Here is a 17,871-nt window from a genome sequence, read left to right on the forward strand (position 1 = left end):
CCCGGTGAGAAGCCTCCTGCAGACTACATGTATACGGGCTGAAAAAGGGCCGAGACGCTAATTTTCCACCAACCTTCTCCCCACACAAAGATGGAGGGGTGTCAAATAATACTAAAGGACTCCTTTTTATCTTTACACAAAATAAATAACATCAATCGAAAGTCGATAGAACATAAACATAAGCAAGGGATGTTGCATGTACGCTCATGACCCTTGTTTTTGAAAATGTATTTCCCTCATAATCCCAACTCGTGGCTCTTCAGGGTCCTTACACAAGTGCAACAAAATGCAAAAACACAATTCTTCAACTGCGGATAAATAAAAGACGGACAAATTCACATTAAAAATGAATAACATGTGTTCATAATACCCTGTTTGAGTTTCGATTTTAAACAAGATTTAAACAAAAAAGAGATTAAATAGGCCTATGCTTATACTGTGCCCCCCCTCCCCACCCCACCCACCCTCCCGCTCTAGACGCTCCTATAGCCCAGATAAAGGTCTTTGTGAGACAATGACACGAGCAAATAGAGAAAAATTCAAGCAAGTCGTGATTATTTATCCTACGCTACTTCACACATCAAACTATAGAAAACATAAACAAAGGCAGAGAGAAGGTGGAAGCCGTGAGGAGGCGTAGAAACAAAGCAGTAATATGTCTGGAGGTGGATAAGACAATGGGCGGAGTGATCCAGGCAGCGCCACTGCTACAGATGCGTCAGTTTGGGCGCTTCCTGGATTCTTCCCTGAGAGTAGTGCGGCGTTAGGTCTGTGTACGTCGGTGTCGGATCACACACTCCGTGATGCTGACTATTGCCCATTGTGATTGCTCCATTGTACTCCATGTTCGCGGACGGTGGGTGCGGGAGGTGGGTTAGACCGAAAACAGAGGCCCCAGAGTTGGGCATTGAGTCGATATAACCTCCGCCAACATAAACGGGGCTGCCTTGCATGTGCGTCCCATAGTTGCCATTGCCTTGGAGGGGATGCGCGTCATAATCGGGCGTGGCCGACTCGGTGCCGGGATACCTCTTCTGGGAGGGCGGGCAGTTGTTGAGGGAGTTGTTTAAAGGAGGGGGGTATGACGTAGGCATACCGTATGCATTTTGATGAGGTTTATTGTAAGACGTTGGCGACTGGGATTCATATGGTACACTGTTTACAAGAGAATGCATAGAGTTGAGGTATCCGCCTCCACCACCACCACCAGCACCACCAGGGCCCACGGGACTCCGCGGGGACTGTCCACCGGGAGAAGGCATCATCCCGACGCCTTTCTGATCCTTCTTATATTTCATCCTGCGGTTCTGGAACCAGATTTTGATCTGTCTCTCCGTGAGGTTTAGCAAGTTTGCCATCTCCACCCTCCGGGGTCTGCAAAGGTACCGGTTAAAGTGGAACTCCTTCTCCAGCTCCACAAGCTGAGCGCTGGTGTAAGCTGTTCTGGCCCTCTTTGATGCTGCTGACCCCGGAGGACTCTTGTCTCCGGGGCAACTCTCCACTGTCAGAGAGAAGGAGAGGAGCGTGTCAATCAGTAATCTATTACAGACACACACAGAGAGAGGTACAGAGGCAGACACAGGAGAGTGGGACTGTAAACAGCTGATGAAACTCTTCACCATCAGGAGGGGGCGTTGGCGAGGATACAGCTGTTTACTAGATAAATACCCATTCAAACACAGAATAAATCATCGCGCCCCTCTCATATTCCTCACTAGGGTTATCAGCAGGGCTCCATAAAGCAATTAACAATCAACGTATATATACTGCACCCGGCATAGCAAATAAAGCAAAGAAACATAACTGGAGAGTGGTAGGTCATTATCTGATATGGAACCAGGTAACCTCAGATTTCCGACTAAAACACTCTGACCCCTATAGTCAGACTGTGGTGCTAACATAATGCAAACACAAGCATTATGTATTCCTGTGGGTGCATAAAACAGCTCACACAGCCCTCACTGATAAGCCTAAGAGGCTGAAGCTTGGCTGCAGAGTAGTAAGGTGTTAGTCTACTTACCGTTGTGGCAGGCGGCCAACACTTAATAAATTTCACTACCTGTCGCCCCAACCTGGAATGCAACATGACATAACCTGACCCGTATGTGATGGTATGAAAGAGAAGTTATCACTATAGGACTGCAGGGCAATCACATGAGAACACGATGATTATTGGATAGTTCTTTTTCCTTTTTTTATGAATTCTTTTTTCAAAGCTAACTCATCACAAGGTTTGTAACGCTGATCTAAGCGTGGTGTGATTGTATGCAATGTGCACGGCAGACAGATAAATGATAGCTCCACAGCCTTGCATTTTAGCGTTTACTATAGACCACCTTAGACATAATTAGAAAGTTACCAACATGTTACAATATAAGAAGGCTACATATATACAACCCCAAACACAACCATTATGCAGAATTCTGTTCTGTTCAAGGCATTTGGTTCTTGCGTACATTTTCAGCTTTAAACTATGTTTTAGTTTAATAAGAAAATTGCCCCTCTAACAGAAACATAAGCATTTCTGATTTTCCCTGCTAACTTAATGTAAGTAAACAACCCAGCCCAATCTCCTCAAACCACCATGTTCTCCATATAGTTAGATAATTGGAAATGTGCGTAAAACGTGCGTAAAGGGTTCTCATTAATGAACTAAATGTTGTTAAAAATCGCAGAAAACCTTTTCTAACCATATCATGTAATAAAACAAAAAAACACCCAGAAGTATGATACACCTCCTTATTTTAAGCAAATAAAGACCAAAACTCTGAACCCTGACCCTCTAATTGTTTCTCCTGTCAAAGCACTAGGATCTAGCTTTTGCATGTGCGTAAAACTCACCAAAAGGGTTACCACTTTCACGGGCTGTTAAAAACTCACTAGAACAACATCTCCAAACATAAATCAAAATGACGCTTTACATCTTTAGTTCTTTCTGTTGTACCTGCACCGTTTTAGAAACCGAACCCTCATGAGAAGATTTCTACATTTTTACATCGACTCAAAATAAACATACGCGCGCACACACACACACACAGCATGTTTTCCTCTAATCAAAACAGCAGGACAAACTGAAACAACTGCTGTGTGTTTCTTGTCTCCTCAGGAACATTCTGTGATCAGAGAGTCGTGTTTACAGTAGGGACAGGTCAGCTGCAGGGCAAATAAGGACAAAATGGTGTAATCTAGTCCTACTGTGGCACATTCAGTAAGTATAGAACAGTATCGTAGTGATAATTGTTGTGATTCTTGGTTGCACTTCATAAAAGTATCTAGGGGATCAAACGCACACATGTAACATAACACCACAAACCAGTAAAAATGACAGAATAAAAATCAACACCTTACTGACACCTGCAGAGAAGCCTGAGCATATAATCATTCAGTTATTGTCCTGTTTTGGTTTGCTCCAACTCCCACCCCTGCTTTCTACCTGCCCACCCACTCACACCCCATGTATTGTTTTTTTTTCCCTCAGCAAAACTTATGTAACGTTCTGGTCAGAGGCCATCGAGTTGTGTGCGTGTTAGCCGTGTGTTGGTGTTGAGTACCTGAACTGGTGCTACCGGTGGGTTTCTGCTTGGTGTTCTGACGGGTTTCCTTCATCCAGGGGAAGATCTGTTTGTTGCGGGTAGAAGAGTTCGGGGAGCCGTTCTTAGCACTGGGCTGACTGGACCCGTTGCTTGTGTTTTGGCTGATAGCACCGGGGGAGTGCGAGGGAGGGGGTGGGCCTGACACCGGCACCTGCGGTTGATTGCTTTCGGGATGAACCTTGGACTGCGCTGCTTGAATGGCTGTGGTCCTGTCGCAGCTTTCCGCCATCTCCCCCGGCTTCTGCAGAGCCACGGAGCCGTCAGGAGACTGCAGGGAGCAGGCAGGTCGATGGTACTCACTTTCCACATGAGAGGCCCGGGGATATTGGACCTGATTGGCATCATAACTGAAGCCATTTGCGCTTTGATATGGGTAGCCACTGTAAATTGCGGAGCTGTCGTAGTAGGTTGCCTTTTGCATCTCGCCGTTTCCCAATATTTATTTCAGAAACTGACAGGGTCTTGACACCCTTGTAGAATAACATTGGCACCCTGTGGTCACGTGACGCCTCTCCGCCAATGGCCTCCTTGGGTGAACCTAGGGTTACAAGAAGCACTGTGAGGAGAAGAAATGGTGGCGATCCATCTTACTTTTCAATACAGACCTGACACTGGAGACTATGGAGGCAAGATAGGGCCAACAATTCTGTAGACTATTACCGTTTACCTTATGGCTTATACAGGGCACAAAGGCACGCACTAACCTTGTATTACCATCTGTGCCATACAATATATAAAAAAAATGTTTCAAAAGCATTTCAGATTGCTAAACCTAACAAGAAACTGCGACATTTTTAAATCCCTTAACAATGAAACAGAATATAGTGACAGGCTTCCTTGTGAGGAAAACGCTGTAGGTAAAAAGCCTGCTGTGGAAATAGCTTGTTAGCGGGTTACCACACAGGAAAATAATATTTCTGTTACAATGTTATTCTACCAACAGGGCTGTCAACAGTATATCCTATTTCCGTGTAGCAGGTGAAAACATTCCATGTGGCCAATACATTTCTAACAAATCTTTTTGTTTTCCAAAATTAGAAAAAAATATAAACCTCACTGGACTCCTCCGGCCACCTGGCGCAAAGGATAAACAATCGCATTCCCTCTCTCTATCTGTGTCTTTTTCTTTCTTTCTTTCTTTCTTTGTAGGCTGCAAGATAAATGGAAGGGCCCCAAGGAAACCTGAAAAACCGGGCGGGCATCCGTGCATCTCCATGACCATGGTGTGAACTTTTTTTTCTCCTTACAGACCCATAATAATGGCTGCTGTCCGTGCTGTCTGCACGGTGGCCCGTCGAGGTGATGTATTAGAGGGTCAGTAGGCCGGGACTGGCTGCTTTGAATGAGCGGACGGGTTAGCAGCAGAACCCGATACCCCGGCGGACAAGAAGTGGGGATGGCACAGCAAGAGACGGCTGCTAAGGCACCATAAGTCATACAGGCAACCATAGGGGATCACCGAGGAAAACTAGAAACCATCAGTGACACAGATCTGAATCTTTAATAATATTTTAATTATAGTATCTGTATTTTTACGTTTTCCATATAATAATAATAATAATAATAATAATAATAATAATAATAATCAACTAGAATTTAAACATTTTGAATTTAAACACTCATTTTGGCTGTGAAATGGTAGTTTGCTTGCTCTACACTGACTTGACCTTTTCCCGTCGCACTAATGAAGGCAGCAGGCGATTTGAAAAGTGAATAAAAATAACAAAATATTAAATAAATGAAATGAAAAAAACCTCTTAACCACCAAAATTTTTCATGCAACCCTATTAAACTCTTCAAATCAACAGGCCCTGATATTCTGATGTGACAACAATAACAAATGTATTATTGGGAGCTGCAATAAAATGATTAGGCTAAATGTTTATATCAGAAGCCATAGGTAGGCTATGTTCCCAAAGCAGACATGCAGCTAGAATGTATTTGCATAAAAGCCAAACAAAATAAATGAAACGAAAATGTGGCTCAACTGTGCGTTTTGCAGCCGTGCATTACAAAAAAAGCAAATCAGGATAAAACAAGCCCCCAGCTCGCCTTCAACGCAAACTGAACCGCAGACTGAAAGACGGTGTCTTCGGTGCATTTGCACTCAAGATGACCGAGAAAAGATATCAGAAAGCTTTGCTGTGTATCTCCAGGCAAAACCACTGCGATAGTCATAAATGGCAGAGAAAGAAAGACAAAAGACAGACTTGAGCTCTCTACGCAGCCCTCTGCTCCACGCTAGAGAAATCTGGCTGCCTGACTGTGTGTGTGTGAACTCTTCCTGAACCGAGATCTAAGTCATACGGTGATAAATCACCGCACGACACACAAACTCCGCCATTTACAACCGAGGGAGCCTATTTCTGGCCTGCTTACCTTATCCTCTTACGACGAATGCAGAGCACCAAGCAATATTTTCTCATTCAGCGACGAAATCGATCAAAGCAGTAATCCAGAGAAAAGTTTAAAAGCAGGACAGACTGGGTGAAGCAGCAGTAGCAGACTGCGCCCTGCCATACAGCAGGCATTAGCAGCCACAACAAAAAGGGAAGAGCCGAGAGAAGCCCCTTTTCCTTTTTTCCTTTTCTCCTACTCGACGTGGATGGGTAAACCAAGATTACGAAAGCGGGCGTGAGCAGTCGGGTCAGCGAGATAAGAGTTATCTGGCCCCAAGACTGAATTTATCGTCATGCTATAGAGCAATGGAAAGGGCTTCATAGCAATATTAAAGTCAGTCAAAGCAATGCTGGACTATGTGATCCTTCACCAGTACCATGCAGTCACCAGTGAACTGCCCCGAACCAGAGCGTCACCATAGACAAGAAAAATTATGCAAATGAAGTAGCGCCTTGGAAAGCCAGTTCAGATCAAGTGGTTGCCTCTCCTCCTCCCCCAACCAAATGAGGTAGAGAGTCTAGAAACAAATATAATAATGCATCGTTAAAAATTGCACAGTCCATCCCTGAAGTGTTTTATGTCTTTTTGTTATTATTTACTCCAAGTCCTGCAGTGGAATTATGAAGCCAGTGGATGAGAGGTTGGAGACAGAGAACAGGGCGCATACAAAGGAATAATCAGGCGCTGACCATGCTGCATTTCCATTTCCATGGGACATAAAGGGCTTCTATCTTCGGCTTAATCATTAACCTGCATTTTTGCATATAATTCAGTGTTTCTGACACAAGGATTCGTTTTCAATTCTGCACCAGATATTCCCTGAATGACTTCTTGTAAGAAGAACACAGCATTATATAAATATTTTTTTGAGATTATATGCCACAACAGCAGATCAAAGCTGCGTTCGTTGTATATCAAAGGAAATTCCCACAAGGAGCGGAGTGTGAAAAATGGGCAGAAGTTTCATCACCAAAAGGCAAAGAGGAGGACATGCAGCGAGGAACAGGGGAGCAGAGAAACCTTCAGCAGGGGAATCCCTCTGCACGGCAGTGCTGCCTTTTGCAGCCAACAAGAAAGACTGAGAGAAATAGATTTATGTCCTCTCAGCTTCCCCGGGCTGTAAACACGCTCAGAGCTGCAGCTTCTCTGCTGGATTCAGGCTCTGGGACAAAATTCAATTTTTTTTTTTAAAAAAAAAAGGTGGTATACATGGACGGCGTGGGAGGTTGAGTGGGAGAAAAATTCACGAGTGAGGATTTTTTTTAGCTAACTCGGCCTTTTCTTTTACAAACCAGAGTCGTCACTTTGTATAATTATTTACTTCTTTGTGTGTTTCTAAACTGCTGATTCGTCTCTGTCTTTAATTTCCCCCTGAGGAGAGGGTTAAAAGTCAGCGACGTTGTGCCACTGCCGTGCGTAATAAGGCGGAAAAAAACAACGTTGGAGGGGAAAAAAATGAAATGTTGATAAAAGAAAAAAAAGAAAATAAAACTTATGTGCAGCAAAATATAGCAGCTACAAACAGATGGCTTTCACAGAAAGTAGTTTTTGAAATGAGTAAGGCACCGCTCCAAGAGCTGCGATTCCCCTCGTCACTTTTATAGTGACAAATTACACCACAAAGACAAGTGGAAGAGAAGGAATTATTGCTCTCGGGCTGGTCATATTGCTGCTACGCGGAAATGTACAAGCCACGAGCTGCCTCTCTATCCCTGTGAGTGCTTTAGTGGGCGTGTATGGTACTTATTAGAAATTGAATAAGGATATCACTATCGAGCATTCATAACACAAATCAATAAAGATATATGGACTTACCGAAGGCAGTTCAAGGTATCTCGGAGCCCGTGCAATGGCCTGAATTCACTGGGCTGGATTTCTGCAACGAAGAGTGGAGCAAATATTTCAGTTTCTCGCTGGATAATCCAACATTGTATTCTGTGTTAGCGTGGATTTTATTTTCATTTCAGAGTTCAATACAGGCCAATAATTACAGATTTAAACCACCTAATAAGACCATTGTTGATATGCGTAATTTTAGGCCAGTTTTAATAGCGCAAAAAGCGAATAAACTACATAAATTGAATAATTATTTAAATTTCATGCAGCTACTCGAAAGACAATTTCTGGGCCAAAATTTAGATTCAATGGTATATATATAGGCTAAATTTGAAAAAATGAATATCTTTACAGCTCAACGTATCCTCAAATTTGTATCTTATTTGAAAATAATCTATATATTAGACCTTTCCATAAGAAAACATACCATTGATCAAACAATAATAGATAAATAAATACATAAAAAGTGATACTATGGAGAATCTTCTTGCACTAAACCCAAATATTGTTAGATATCAACATAATGTCACTAATAACATTAAAATTAGCCTATGCAAATAACGTGTTTGTTGTTTCCCTGCTGGCCGGTAAGCATTTTCTCCACAAACGGATCGAATAGTCATTAGCTCTCGCGCACCATCTTCCCCAAGTCCCTGCGCCCATAAATCAAAGCAGGAGCGCCGTGACCTCAGCGCGGCCGCGCGGTCCTGGATGGCACTCCGTCTTCCATTATATGCTCGTTTCCCTGGCGGAGCGACACAACCCCACCGTTTTCCCCTACTTTTTATGGAGCTCATCTTGATGTATCATTTACGCAACAAAAACACGTTAAGACGCGAGATGTTTTGTTTTATAGGACAGGTTGCACCATGGTTCGCCGCGCGCTCTGTTTGGGTTTTTTTTTTTCTTGGAAGCCCATATTTAAATAGCTGCTTTATTTACATTTGGTCACACAGGCCTGTATTTTCAAATGACTCATTATCTTGTTAACGATGTGACTGAAAGAGAATTGTCCATTTTTGCCTCTCATTGCTAAGTTTGCAATGATGTAAATCGTGGATTTAATAAAATGTTAGTCTAGGAAGCATAAAACGGAACAATGCCTCAATCTTAAGAGCAAGGACAATCCTTGAGTTGTTACCTAAACAAATCGTGTCGATATAATGTAGTTCCTCTCATGCTTCGCTTTAAGATATTAACAGAATATCGACAGCTTCTTGTTATGTGTCTCTTTCCTCGCGCTAAAAACCCTGGACCCCTTTTTACTGACCTCTGCCTCGCACAGCAATAACTCACGACAGTAATGAACAATCAGCGGAAATACCTCAAAATAAAATCCATCCTCCCAAAGCTCTGGCTGCGACTCTGTCCGCGTGGAAAAACATATCCGTCCGTGACAGCAGAATACATCCACAGACCCGGAATCCTCTGTCTTCCAGTCTGCTTCTACTTTCTTTTTCTCCCCTCGATAAACAAAACTACAAAGCCAGGACTCCCCTCACGGAAAGTGGGGGTAACCCGCATATAATCTGCATCATATGGCCAGACCGGGGCTCCGGTTTTCTTCCCAGTGCCATAACACCGCGCTGTATTATGCGCCCCGCTCACGTGACGCAACGTCAACTTAAATCCCTTTTATTTGAGCCCGTGAATCATTAATGGAGGCAGTCATTGCCCCTGAGGAGAAACGGGATCAGTTTAGAGGGAGAAAAAAGAGGGGTATGTGACACTGCAATGTATCTGGCAGAGGAGCAAGCCTCTCACAGAGAAGCAGCTTTTCCACGTGTCGCCCATTCAGAGGAAAATACTGTTCTGTCACTTTTAAAGTGCCATATATTTAGCGGCTGAAAGAGCTAATCCTGTTGTATTATGCTGAGTTTCAAGTGCAGCCCTGAGCCAGGCTCAGGCCAGAGGGTTTTGCACTGCAGCGTGATAATTCGCACTATGTCACATGGAGAAGGCTTTGTCTAAAATACCGTTTAAGAGTGCCATAATGATCACTCCAGTCAACATTTGTCCTCACAAAACAGAGATGTAGAGTAGATTACAGAAAACTCAATACCCCCCCCACCACCACCCCCCCGCCCTCATGGTCAACACTTCTGCTTTAGTATGACTTAGTCCGCCTCTGACCACCATCAGCAAAGTCTAAGGGAATGAAAAATAAAATTACCTGTCCTACATAAGGAGGCTGTGCATCCGGGTGGTCGTGAGGGGTGCCTGTCAGTCAGTGGTGAGCGGAAAGAGGAGACGAGGTAACCAAAGTGTGGCTGCTCGACCCCGCTGCTCGGTACATGGACCCCCATTAGACCTACACGCATATTTTCTATGACGAGCTGAGTGATGGCAGAAATTAAGGGTTTGTGTGAAGTAGGACTGTTTGGAGCTTTTACTTAGCCAAGTCCGCCACAATTTAAATCAATCAGAGCGTGCCATGGCCATGCCTATACACCATAGAAGATATTTGGCTTCTCACACAGCCATTTGTCCTATAGCCCCGGAAGAGCTTCTCTTTGCTCGGCACCGTTTGGCGCTTGTTTTCCGTCAACACCGAGCAGCGGGCGTGGAAAAATCCCACCACAACTATTAATCATGTGGGGCGGACACAGACAGCATCCCACTCCCACACCAGCCTTTGTCCTCTCAAACTACAACTTGAGTGGTAAACTTTTTAAAGACAGGAACAGAAGCACAGCCAGCCTTATTAATTCACCTTCGAGGATGAGAGGAATAATGATGAGGGTTAAACATTAACTCTCACAACTATGCATGCAAACTATTTCTCTTATGTTAACCAGAATATGTGTGTATGTAATGTGATTTTTGCTCTTCTGCAGATCTGTCAAAAGGATTTTATGGCGCTCGCACTGGAAGATAATCCCAGGTTGTCTTTCGCCACCGCACCTGAACTTTTCCCTGACCCAGGCAGAGGCATGGAGAGTTGAGTGGGAAGTTAACTGGGGTTCAGAACAAGGAGACGACGGAAATCAAAGGCCCTCAGCTGGTAGTCTGTACTTTCCTTTCACAATTTTGACGCACTAGCCAGTTTCCAGAAAGTAGTAGTTGATTGATTGTTTCAAATTTCAACAGTTTTAGCATTAAATAAATGATTCAGATTTATTTACACAAATCAAGGCTCCTTATCACTGTCAGCGAGGAGAAGTTAGAGGCTCAGACCTCTGGATGTTGGCCAGGCGGCGGTCCATATCTTCCCACAATGTTGACACTCGGAGCTCTTAACAGCCAGGCTTGAGTTACCGATACTCTCAGCCGAAGATAACTCTTTCTGCGAGGTTTACAGCGGCCAACATCAAGGCTAATGCGAAATTCAACTCCTTAAGCTGAGCGGAGCCTTCATTAGTGAAGCCAGACCAACACCGTGGTACAATGAAGACAATGGGATTGTTTGCTTAAAGATGGTTGGAATAAATATTTTGTTTTTATTTTCATGTTGCCCTGGCTCATTATTATGTCTTATGTATGTATTATGTTGCACTTGGCTGAGTTGTGAGGTATTTTGGAGGAGAAAAGTGAAGAATGAGACGCAAACGAACAACAATACTACTACTACTACTACTACTACTACTACTAATAATAATAATAATAATAATAATAATGAAGTTTAATGTCTTAGGACTTCGTAAATGTTTAACCCTCTTGTCTCTCCATTGTGTGCTCCCATTGAAAGGCTTCTTTATTCTGAGCTCAAGCAACAGATAGGCGCATTGTTGCTGCTGTTTAAATACATTTTTCTGACATTTCTTGACATTATGTGAAATTAATACCACTAATTAATCAAGCTGAGACATCCAATTTTTGTTAACGTTCAAGATTCATGCAGAGTCATTTGAAGTTAACCCTTGCCAACATTAACTGTTTATTTTATTGTTGTTATATTAACTCCAAGTAATTTCACAGGTACTATACGCTTCTTCTCTTGTAAGTGTAATGCGTATTATTCATTCTTGTTAAGTTTTTAAAGGTAACATGTAAGTTATTAATCATTAATTCTTCAATATATTTGAAACTAAAACTATTTTTAAGGTCTTTTAAGGTCAATTGAGATTTATAGGAATGAGAGTTTAAACTTTAGTTTAATATTAAGCTAACTAAATGCAACTTCAGATACTGAAAATGCATCAAAACACCATAAACAACCTTCACTTCCGGAAAATTGGATCCATTTCTGATCAAGAAAAACAGAACAATCTACTCACAAGTCATGACGGTTCGTATCCAGAAGGTAGAGTTTTGTCATGGGTAAAGAGATCTGCACTCGCACCCTGCAGAGGATCACTTGAAATGAAAATAAGTCAGACTTTCAGATCTATTTCTGACCCCCGGGCCATTCATTATTCAACAAGCCACGTGAACAGGCGAATTAAAATTTCAGTACATTGGAAGTGACCTCTATTCGCGAATCAAATGACTTGAAATCTCTAATTTAACTAGAGTTGGACTTCTTGGAGTCCGCGTAAAATCGGTGCCAGTCAGCCTCAGTGCCATCTCCTGCACAGCATCTATATCTGCACCAGCTGCTGGCCTTTTCACTTCTGCAGCAAGAGTGGTCGTTTTGAAATATAATGTTGCCTTATGTGCAAACCCAGATGCATGAAAAACAACCAAATAGCAAAGGTGCCTCTGTAGAATAGAATATCGGCTACATACATTTTCCTTCGTGTCACTCTGTGGATTTTACTTAATTTACAATTATGTCCACAGCAAAAAAAATCAGTTATGCAATTGGTTATAATCATAAGCTGAATACTCCAACGCACCACATATATAGAAAATAAATAACCAGCATTTTGCTGCCTTTATCTGCCCTCTGCACGCTGCCTGACGGGGTGCTTCTGTGATGATTTGCACAAGAGCTGTCTGTTAGAATAATTTTGGCAAAATTCATGGCTCATAACGCCGTTTTTTGTTTTCGCGGCCCCTCACTGGGTGAACGAGAAGAAAAAGCTCACGGAGGTCTGAAGAGCTGATGTATGGTCTGAACATTGTGTGTGTCGAAAGGTCAGGGGTCAGAAGAAGTGCTCGGAGCCCGTGATTGGCCAGTGCAGGCCGTGTCCCCTGGTTGAACTCTCTATTGTTTGGATGTAGCAGGTAGTGACCAACACTCACACTCTGGTGCACTGAGGTTGGCTGAGATCTCCTTAATAAAAGGCGAGTGAGAACAATATGTATGGCCGGATACTTTTAACAGTCTGGGTTTGGTTTAATTCCCGGGTTAGGAAAAGCCTGCAAACGCTTTGGATACCTGCCTGCTGTAGTTGTGTCATTTCTCATCCTAATCCATGAAAATGCGCATGACATTCATGGACATTTTACGGATTAAGGGATGTGACAAAGCAGAATAAGGCATACATGCACATATTTGTCAAAATGTGTACATAGTAATGCATGTAAAGCAGACTTAATTCAGAACAGATCATGCACGTTTATAACCTGAAAGTGTGTTTTTCCCATTATAATCACTGTAAATTGGAGTGCGTAAATTTGCGCACTGGTTATCAAGTTAAATCTAATACCATAATAAATCGCAAATAGTTTCTTTCTATTCATATAAACTAGAGACAGTGTTAAAATTGCATCTATAATAATTTCATAAGGTAGCAAGTTAAAGTATTTAATACATAAACAAGTTATTTTCTTTTTACGCACGCTTCTGTTGTCAGTGCCAACACTCACAAGCTTCATGAGGTAAACGTTATAAAACATAACGCACTGTTTACGTTTCAAATATATAAGTTGACATTTTAATACCAAAATTTCGGACAATAAAACAGACAAGAAGCAACTAAATGCCGTGGTAAAGGGAACAGCTTCATAATACGTGTTGCGCTGATGTACAATCCACATTTGCGGCGATAACACATAGGAAGCCACGTCTTATAAAGTGAAGTACACATTTATTTCACAAAGACATATTTTATCCTACACTAGCCTACATCACAACGGTCATCACTGAGACAACACATACAAATATTCACAGTTTGGAACACAGCACAACAATAGACGCACAAGCACAAATAAAAACTAGACCGTACAACAACACCAACAAACAAGACGAAATGCTTTCCTTAATTGTGCCTTCATTATGATTTGTCTATGTACATTAGATGTGTGAAAGTCACCTGGACTACATTCAAACAGTAAAACCCACTCAAACACACAAACTACACTGCTATACTCTGAGTGATGCCATACCTCTAAAAACAGCCGTCTGGATTTTTCTAACAGGCATCTATAGAGTCTCGCTAAATATCTTTCAAGTATATTAGAGCTTTCCATGAGCAATAATAAAAAATAATCAAAGAGAACATAGAAAATGAGTTCAAACTTACTTTTACCTCCCTCACTTTTAACTGCAAAGATACATTTTGCTCCAAGTCCTACGTTTGAATGTGCGTTATCCTTCTTTCAGAATAATAAACAAATATATAACACTTCAGGTGCCATCATGGCAATTAAAGGTGAATTTCAAGCTTATATGAGGAGGGCGAAGACGACCGGAGAGGGGAAAGGGTACAAAGGACGTGACAGGCCCAATGGCAGAGGCAAGGTGAAAGAGATAACACCATGTGTGTAAAATACTGAGAATCGGTCCATCAAATTCCACTTGTGTTATTTGCCATCTCAGTCTGGATTGGGTTTGTTGGGGTGGGGTTCGTTCATGCACTATAGACCTGCGGTGCACGGCGTGGGGACAAGCTGCTGGCCTGTTTTGATCTGCTGCTGCTGCTGCTGGGCCCCCGAGGCTGAGGACGAGGCCGAGCTGGAGGAGCGGATCTTGGTGTTGGGAAGCTTGTGCTCCTTTTTCCACTTCATCCTCCGGTTCTGAAACCATATCTTGACCTGGCGCTCGGACAGGCACATGGTGTGCGCAATCTCCACCCGCCTGCGCCGGGTCAGGTACCGGTTGAAGTGAAACTCCTTCTCCAGCTCCAGAGCCTGCTGGCGGGTGTAGGCAGTGCGGGACCTCTTGGGCACTCCTCCATTGTAACTGGCATTGACTGGGAGTGGGGGAAAAAGCCAGGCAAGCAAGCAGGTGTTACATGCAGGTTGATAGCATTTATTCTAAAACCTTCTGTTGCGCCACTGGACACATTACTATGTGGAAAATGATCAAACATCCTGGGTTTGGTGTAAAATTGCAGCCGCTTTGTTTGCTTTACTCTGTGTCTTGTTTCAGTTTACGGACATGACCTTAATGTGGAGATGCCGAGTGTAAAAGCACTCGCATCCAGGGACAGATCAAGCTTAGAAATGATTAACAAAACAGCAGGGTTGAATATTACAGTTTGGCTTAGCTCCAGTGGTGGAGGTAGTTTGGGTTAAAAAGCAACAAAGGCACATGGCCCCGACAGACGAACACAGGCAATAAAATTTACGAGGGTCCTTAATTACCGACCCTGCTGCTCGATAGTCGTAAATTGCTGTTGTAAGGGCTGCTACTAGTGCTGCCTCAATAGGCTTGCGTGTGTTCCAGTGGTTGTTTCTCAGTGGTTCTGCTATTTAACCGTGACGATAACTCACCGGTGCTAACGTGGACCTTTTTCATCCAAGGATAGACCACCGGCTCCTTGCCCTTCGCTACGCCGGGATATACCTCACTGGCGAGGCTGCAGTCTTTGCTGGCATTTGCCCCTGCGCCACCGTCTGGGGCCGCGGTGAGGCGAGGACCGTGGCTCTGTGGAACCGGTTGTGGCTGTGCGTGATGTCCATCGCCGAAATCATCGAGTCCGGTGGCGGGGACGTTACCGTAATCGTATCCCGATTCTGTGTAGTTTGACCTCGGATAGGATGGCTCGTCGTGATGGGGAAAGCCCGTATCTTTTGGCCGCTCGTAGTAATCAGCAGGGTTGGGTATGTATCCGCTCTGCTGATATTCGTCGCATGGAGGAAAGGAAGGCTCGATATAGTTGGAGTTTATCAAGTAGGAACTCATGGTCATTAATTTGTGAAGTGCAACAATACTAATTTTTATCGCGCTGTCGTTTTTCTGATCTCCACAAAACCCTCCTACTCCCTGTCAAATGTACAAAGTTGCCTGGTCACGTGTGAAGAGCCACCAATCACGGCGTGTCCTGTGGGCATCATGTAAACAGGAACCAATGGAAAGCATGGCACTGGTACCACCAACACTGCTCGGACTGGCTTACGTTGGTGTTTTCCTTATTAAATCACAGTATATAAAGCAAAACCAATCAACTAAGTTGTTTACTGCAGGAAGCCAAACTTGTGTGGGTGAGGTTTTCCTGCGTCTGAACGACCCTTTGAAGCAGACAGTGAATATAAAAAATAAAGCCTAAGAAAAAAAAAATTCACAAGAAAAAAAAATATAAAAATATATATAATGTTGAAATTTAAATGTGATGCTTAAGCATAGAAAGACAGGGAGGAAGACACCACGATAATGCTGTATGAGCCTATATTATATGATTAAAAGAGAGAACAAGTGCACGAGAGCGTCCTGACCAGCACTGACAAGACGCTCCTCTCACATTCAAGCATGCATATAGAGCTGTGAATCTATGAAACCTGCACAAACAAAAAATGCAAAACCTCTTACTTCTGTAGTTGCACCAATGCGCCTCCGCAAACCACTCATTTTAGCTCCATTCTTTGCACCACATATAAAAACTAGCCATCTTTTTTTATGCCAGAATAGTGCAACGATATGAAGCTATTTTGGGTTTCTATTTGTTCTAGTGTATTAACAATTCCCCTGTTATTGAGAACCTCATCCAAACACATGAAGACACCTGTGTTTCATTGTGCAAAAAAACAAAACCTGGAATTTTAATCTAGCACAGAGCAGACCTGTCAGCCTGCTTCAGTCTGTGCAGCAGAAATGACCTCATATCTGAGACATAAACAATGTCTTTGTTTTTTATTTTTCATTAATTCTGCAAATATAGAATTAGTTTTGTGACTGCTCTTTTACTACAAGCCTGCAATTTGCAAATAGTGGAAACCTTTGCAGCACCACTTCATAATACATAACTACATAATAATAATATGAAGTTTTAAACAGAGGACATACTACTAATAATAATAATAATAATTATTATTATTATAATAGTAGAATTAATAAGGTAACATACTTATTTTTAAACAATAAAAAAGTGTCTGACCGTGCCCCCCGCCACCAGCCGTCAGGTCCAGCTCCTGTTTCCACTCCATGTCCGAGGTGCCACACTGTATCTGTGTCACTTGAAGACGCAGCAGCTTTTCACAAAGCTGATCCACACTGTCCACGTCAACAAGGCCTCTGCATGGAGACACAAGAGGCCAAACTTAGGAAATATTGAGAGCTTTCTTTTCTCTTTTTTCCCCCTCTCTCCTCTGGTCCCCCCCTATTCTATTCGCTCCCCTAAACAGAGATAACTTCTGCCTGACCCCGAAGTGACACCGTTTCCATTTTGTTTCTGATTAATCTTGTCCATTGACAGTCTTTGTTAAACAACAAGGCGTGCCCTTTTTTCCAAAGAGGCGACATTTTCATATCTGTTAGACGCGGTGACCCAGGGTTCACCCCGGACTTGGACTTCAGTTTGGCAGCCTCTGTTCAACTCTGGGGAGATGGGGGAGCACTTAGCGTGGGTCAGCACGCAGGAAGGTGCAAAGGATTTTTTTTTTAAATATGCCAACTATTTAAGAAGCTCACACTTCGAATCACAGCTGTGATATGAAATAAGCATCTGTGGAAAAGAGAGGCCTTAAAACTAAGAAGATCCTCAACATTCATGAAACATGTTTGATTTTATTTTTTACAGTTTTTTGGGGGGGGGGTATGCCGAGGCAGGCGGGTGAAAAATATTCCGGCCTGTTTTTGCTCTCTTTCGCTGCGAGGCAGAGCTGCATTGTGTATCTAACATGCTCTCCTGCACCTCACTCATTGTAAATGGCAGCTGATGTACTTTACGCCCAAGATCCACTGTATCCATATGGCCGAGAGACCACCTGAGAGGTAATATGTCAACATAATGTCAGCGGGTAAGACGACTTCACATGATATCTAAATTTACAGTCT

At 42.9% G+C, this 17,871-nt stretch overlaps 2 protein-coding genes across 6 annotated transcripts in view; both read right to left on the reverse strand.

The window, feature by feature from the left end:
• Positions 1-475: 475 nt before the first annotated feature.
• The window catches only part of hoxa3a (homeobox A3a), a 38,923-nt gene continuing 21,527 nt past the window's right edge, over positions 476-17,871 (reverse strand). The window contains exons 4-7 of one of the 5 annotated variants that reach the window (XM_028429107.1): positions 16,973-17,109; positions 7,809-7,869; positions 3,552-4,131; positions 476-1,501 (exon numbers count right to left, since the gene is read on the reverse strand). In XM_028429107.1, coding sequence (XP_028284908.1) covers positions 708-1,501; positions 3,552-4,014 — 1,257 coding nt within the window. In that variant the 5' untranslated portion in view covers positions 4,015-4,131; positions 7,809-7,869; positions 16,973-17,109 and the 3' untranslated portion in view covers positions 476-707. Of the gene's footprint in view, positions 1,502-3,551; positions 4,132-5,972; positions 6,890-7,808; positions 7,870-8,466; positions 8,699-9,153; positions 9,885-12,046; positions 12,159-16,972; positions 17,110-17,871 lie in introns of those variants that run through there. The other 4 variants (XM_028429125.1, XM_028429117.1, XM_028429133.1 and 1 more) reach the window with 4 other exon arrangements.
• Positions 13,775-16,083, reverse strand: hoxa4a (homeobox A4a). The gene is made up of 2 exons (XM_028429318.1): positions 15,372-16,083; positions 13,775-14,848 (listed from the first exon to the last, which is right to left on the reverse strand). The coding sequence occupies exons 1-2, from the start codon at positions 15,787-15,789 to the stop codon at positions 14,514-14,516; spliced, it is 753 nt and encodes a 250-aa protein (XP_028285119.1). The 5' UTR covers positions 15,790-16,083; the 3' UTR covers positions 13,775-14,513.

The sequence above is a fragment of the Parambassis ranga genome, chromosome 2 (assembly GCF_900634625.1).
Source record: "Parambassis ranga chromosome 2, fParRan2.1, whole genome shotgun sequence".
Lineage (NCBI taxonomy): Eukaryota > Metazoa > Chordata > Actinopteri > Ambassidae > Parambassis > Parambassis ranga.

Bases quoted from the DNA above. Each gene is read 5' to 3' on its own strand.
- hoxa4a (XM_028429318.1), bottom strand. From the start codon at position 15,789: ATGACCATGAGTTCCTACTTGATAAACTCCAACTATATCGAGCCTTCC. The intron at 14,849-15,371 runs GTGAGTTATCGT...CCCCACTCCCAG, and splicing joins AAAGGTCCACGTTAGCACCG to TCAATGCCAGTTACAATGGA.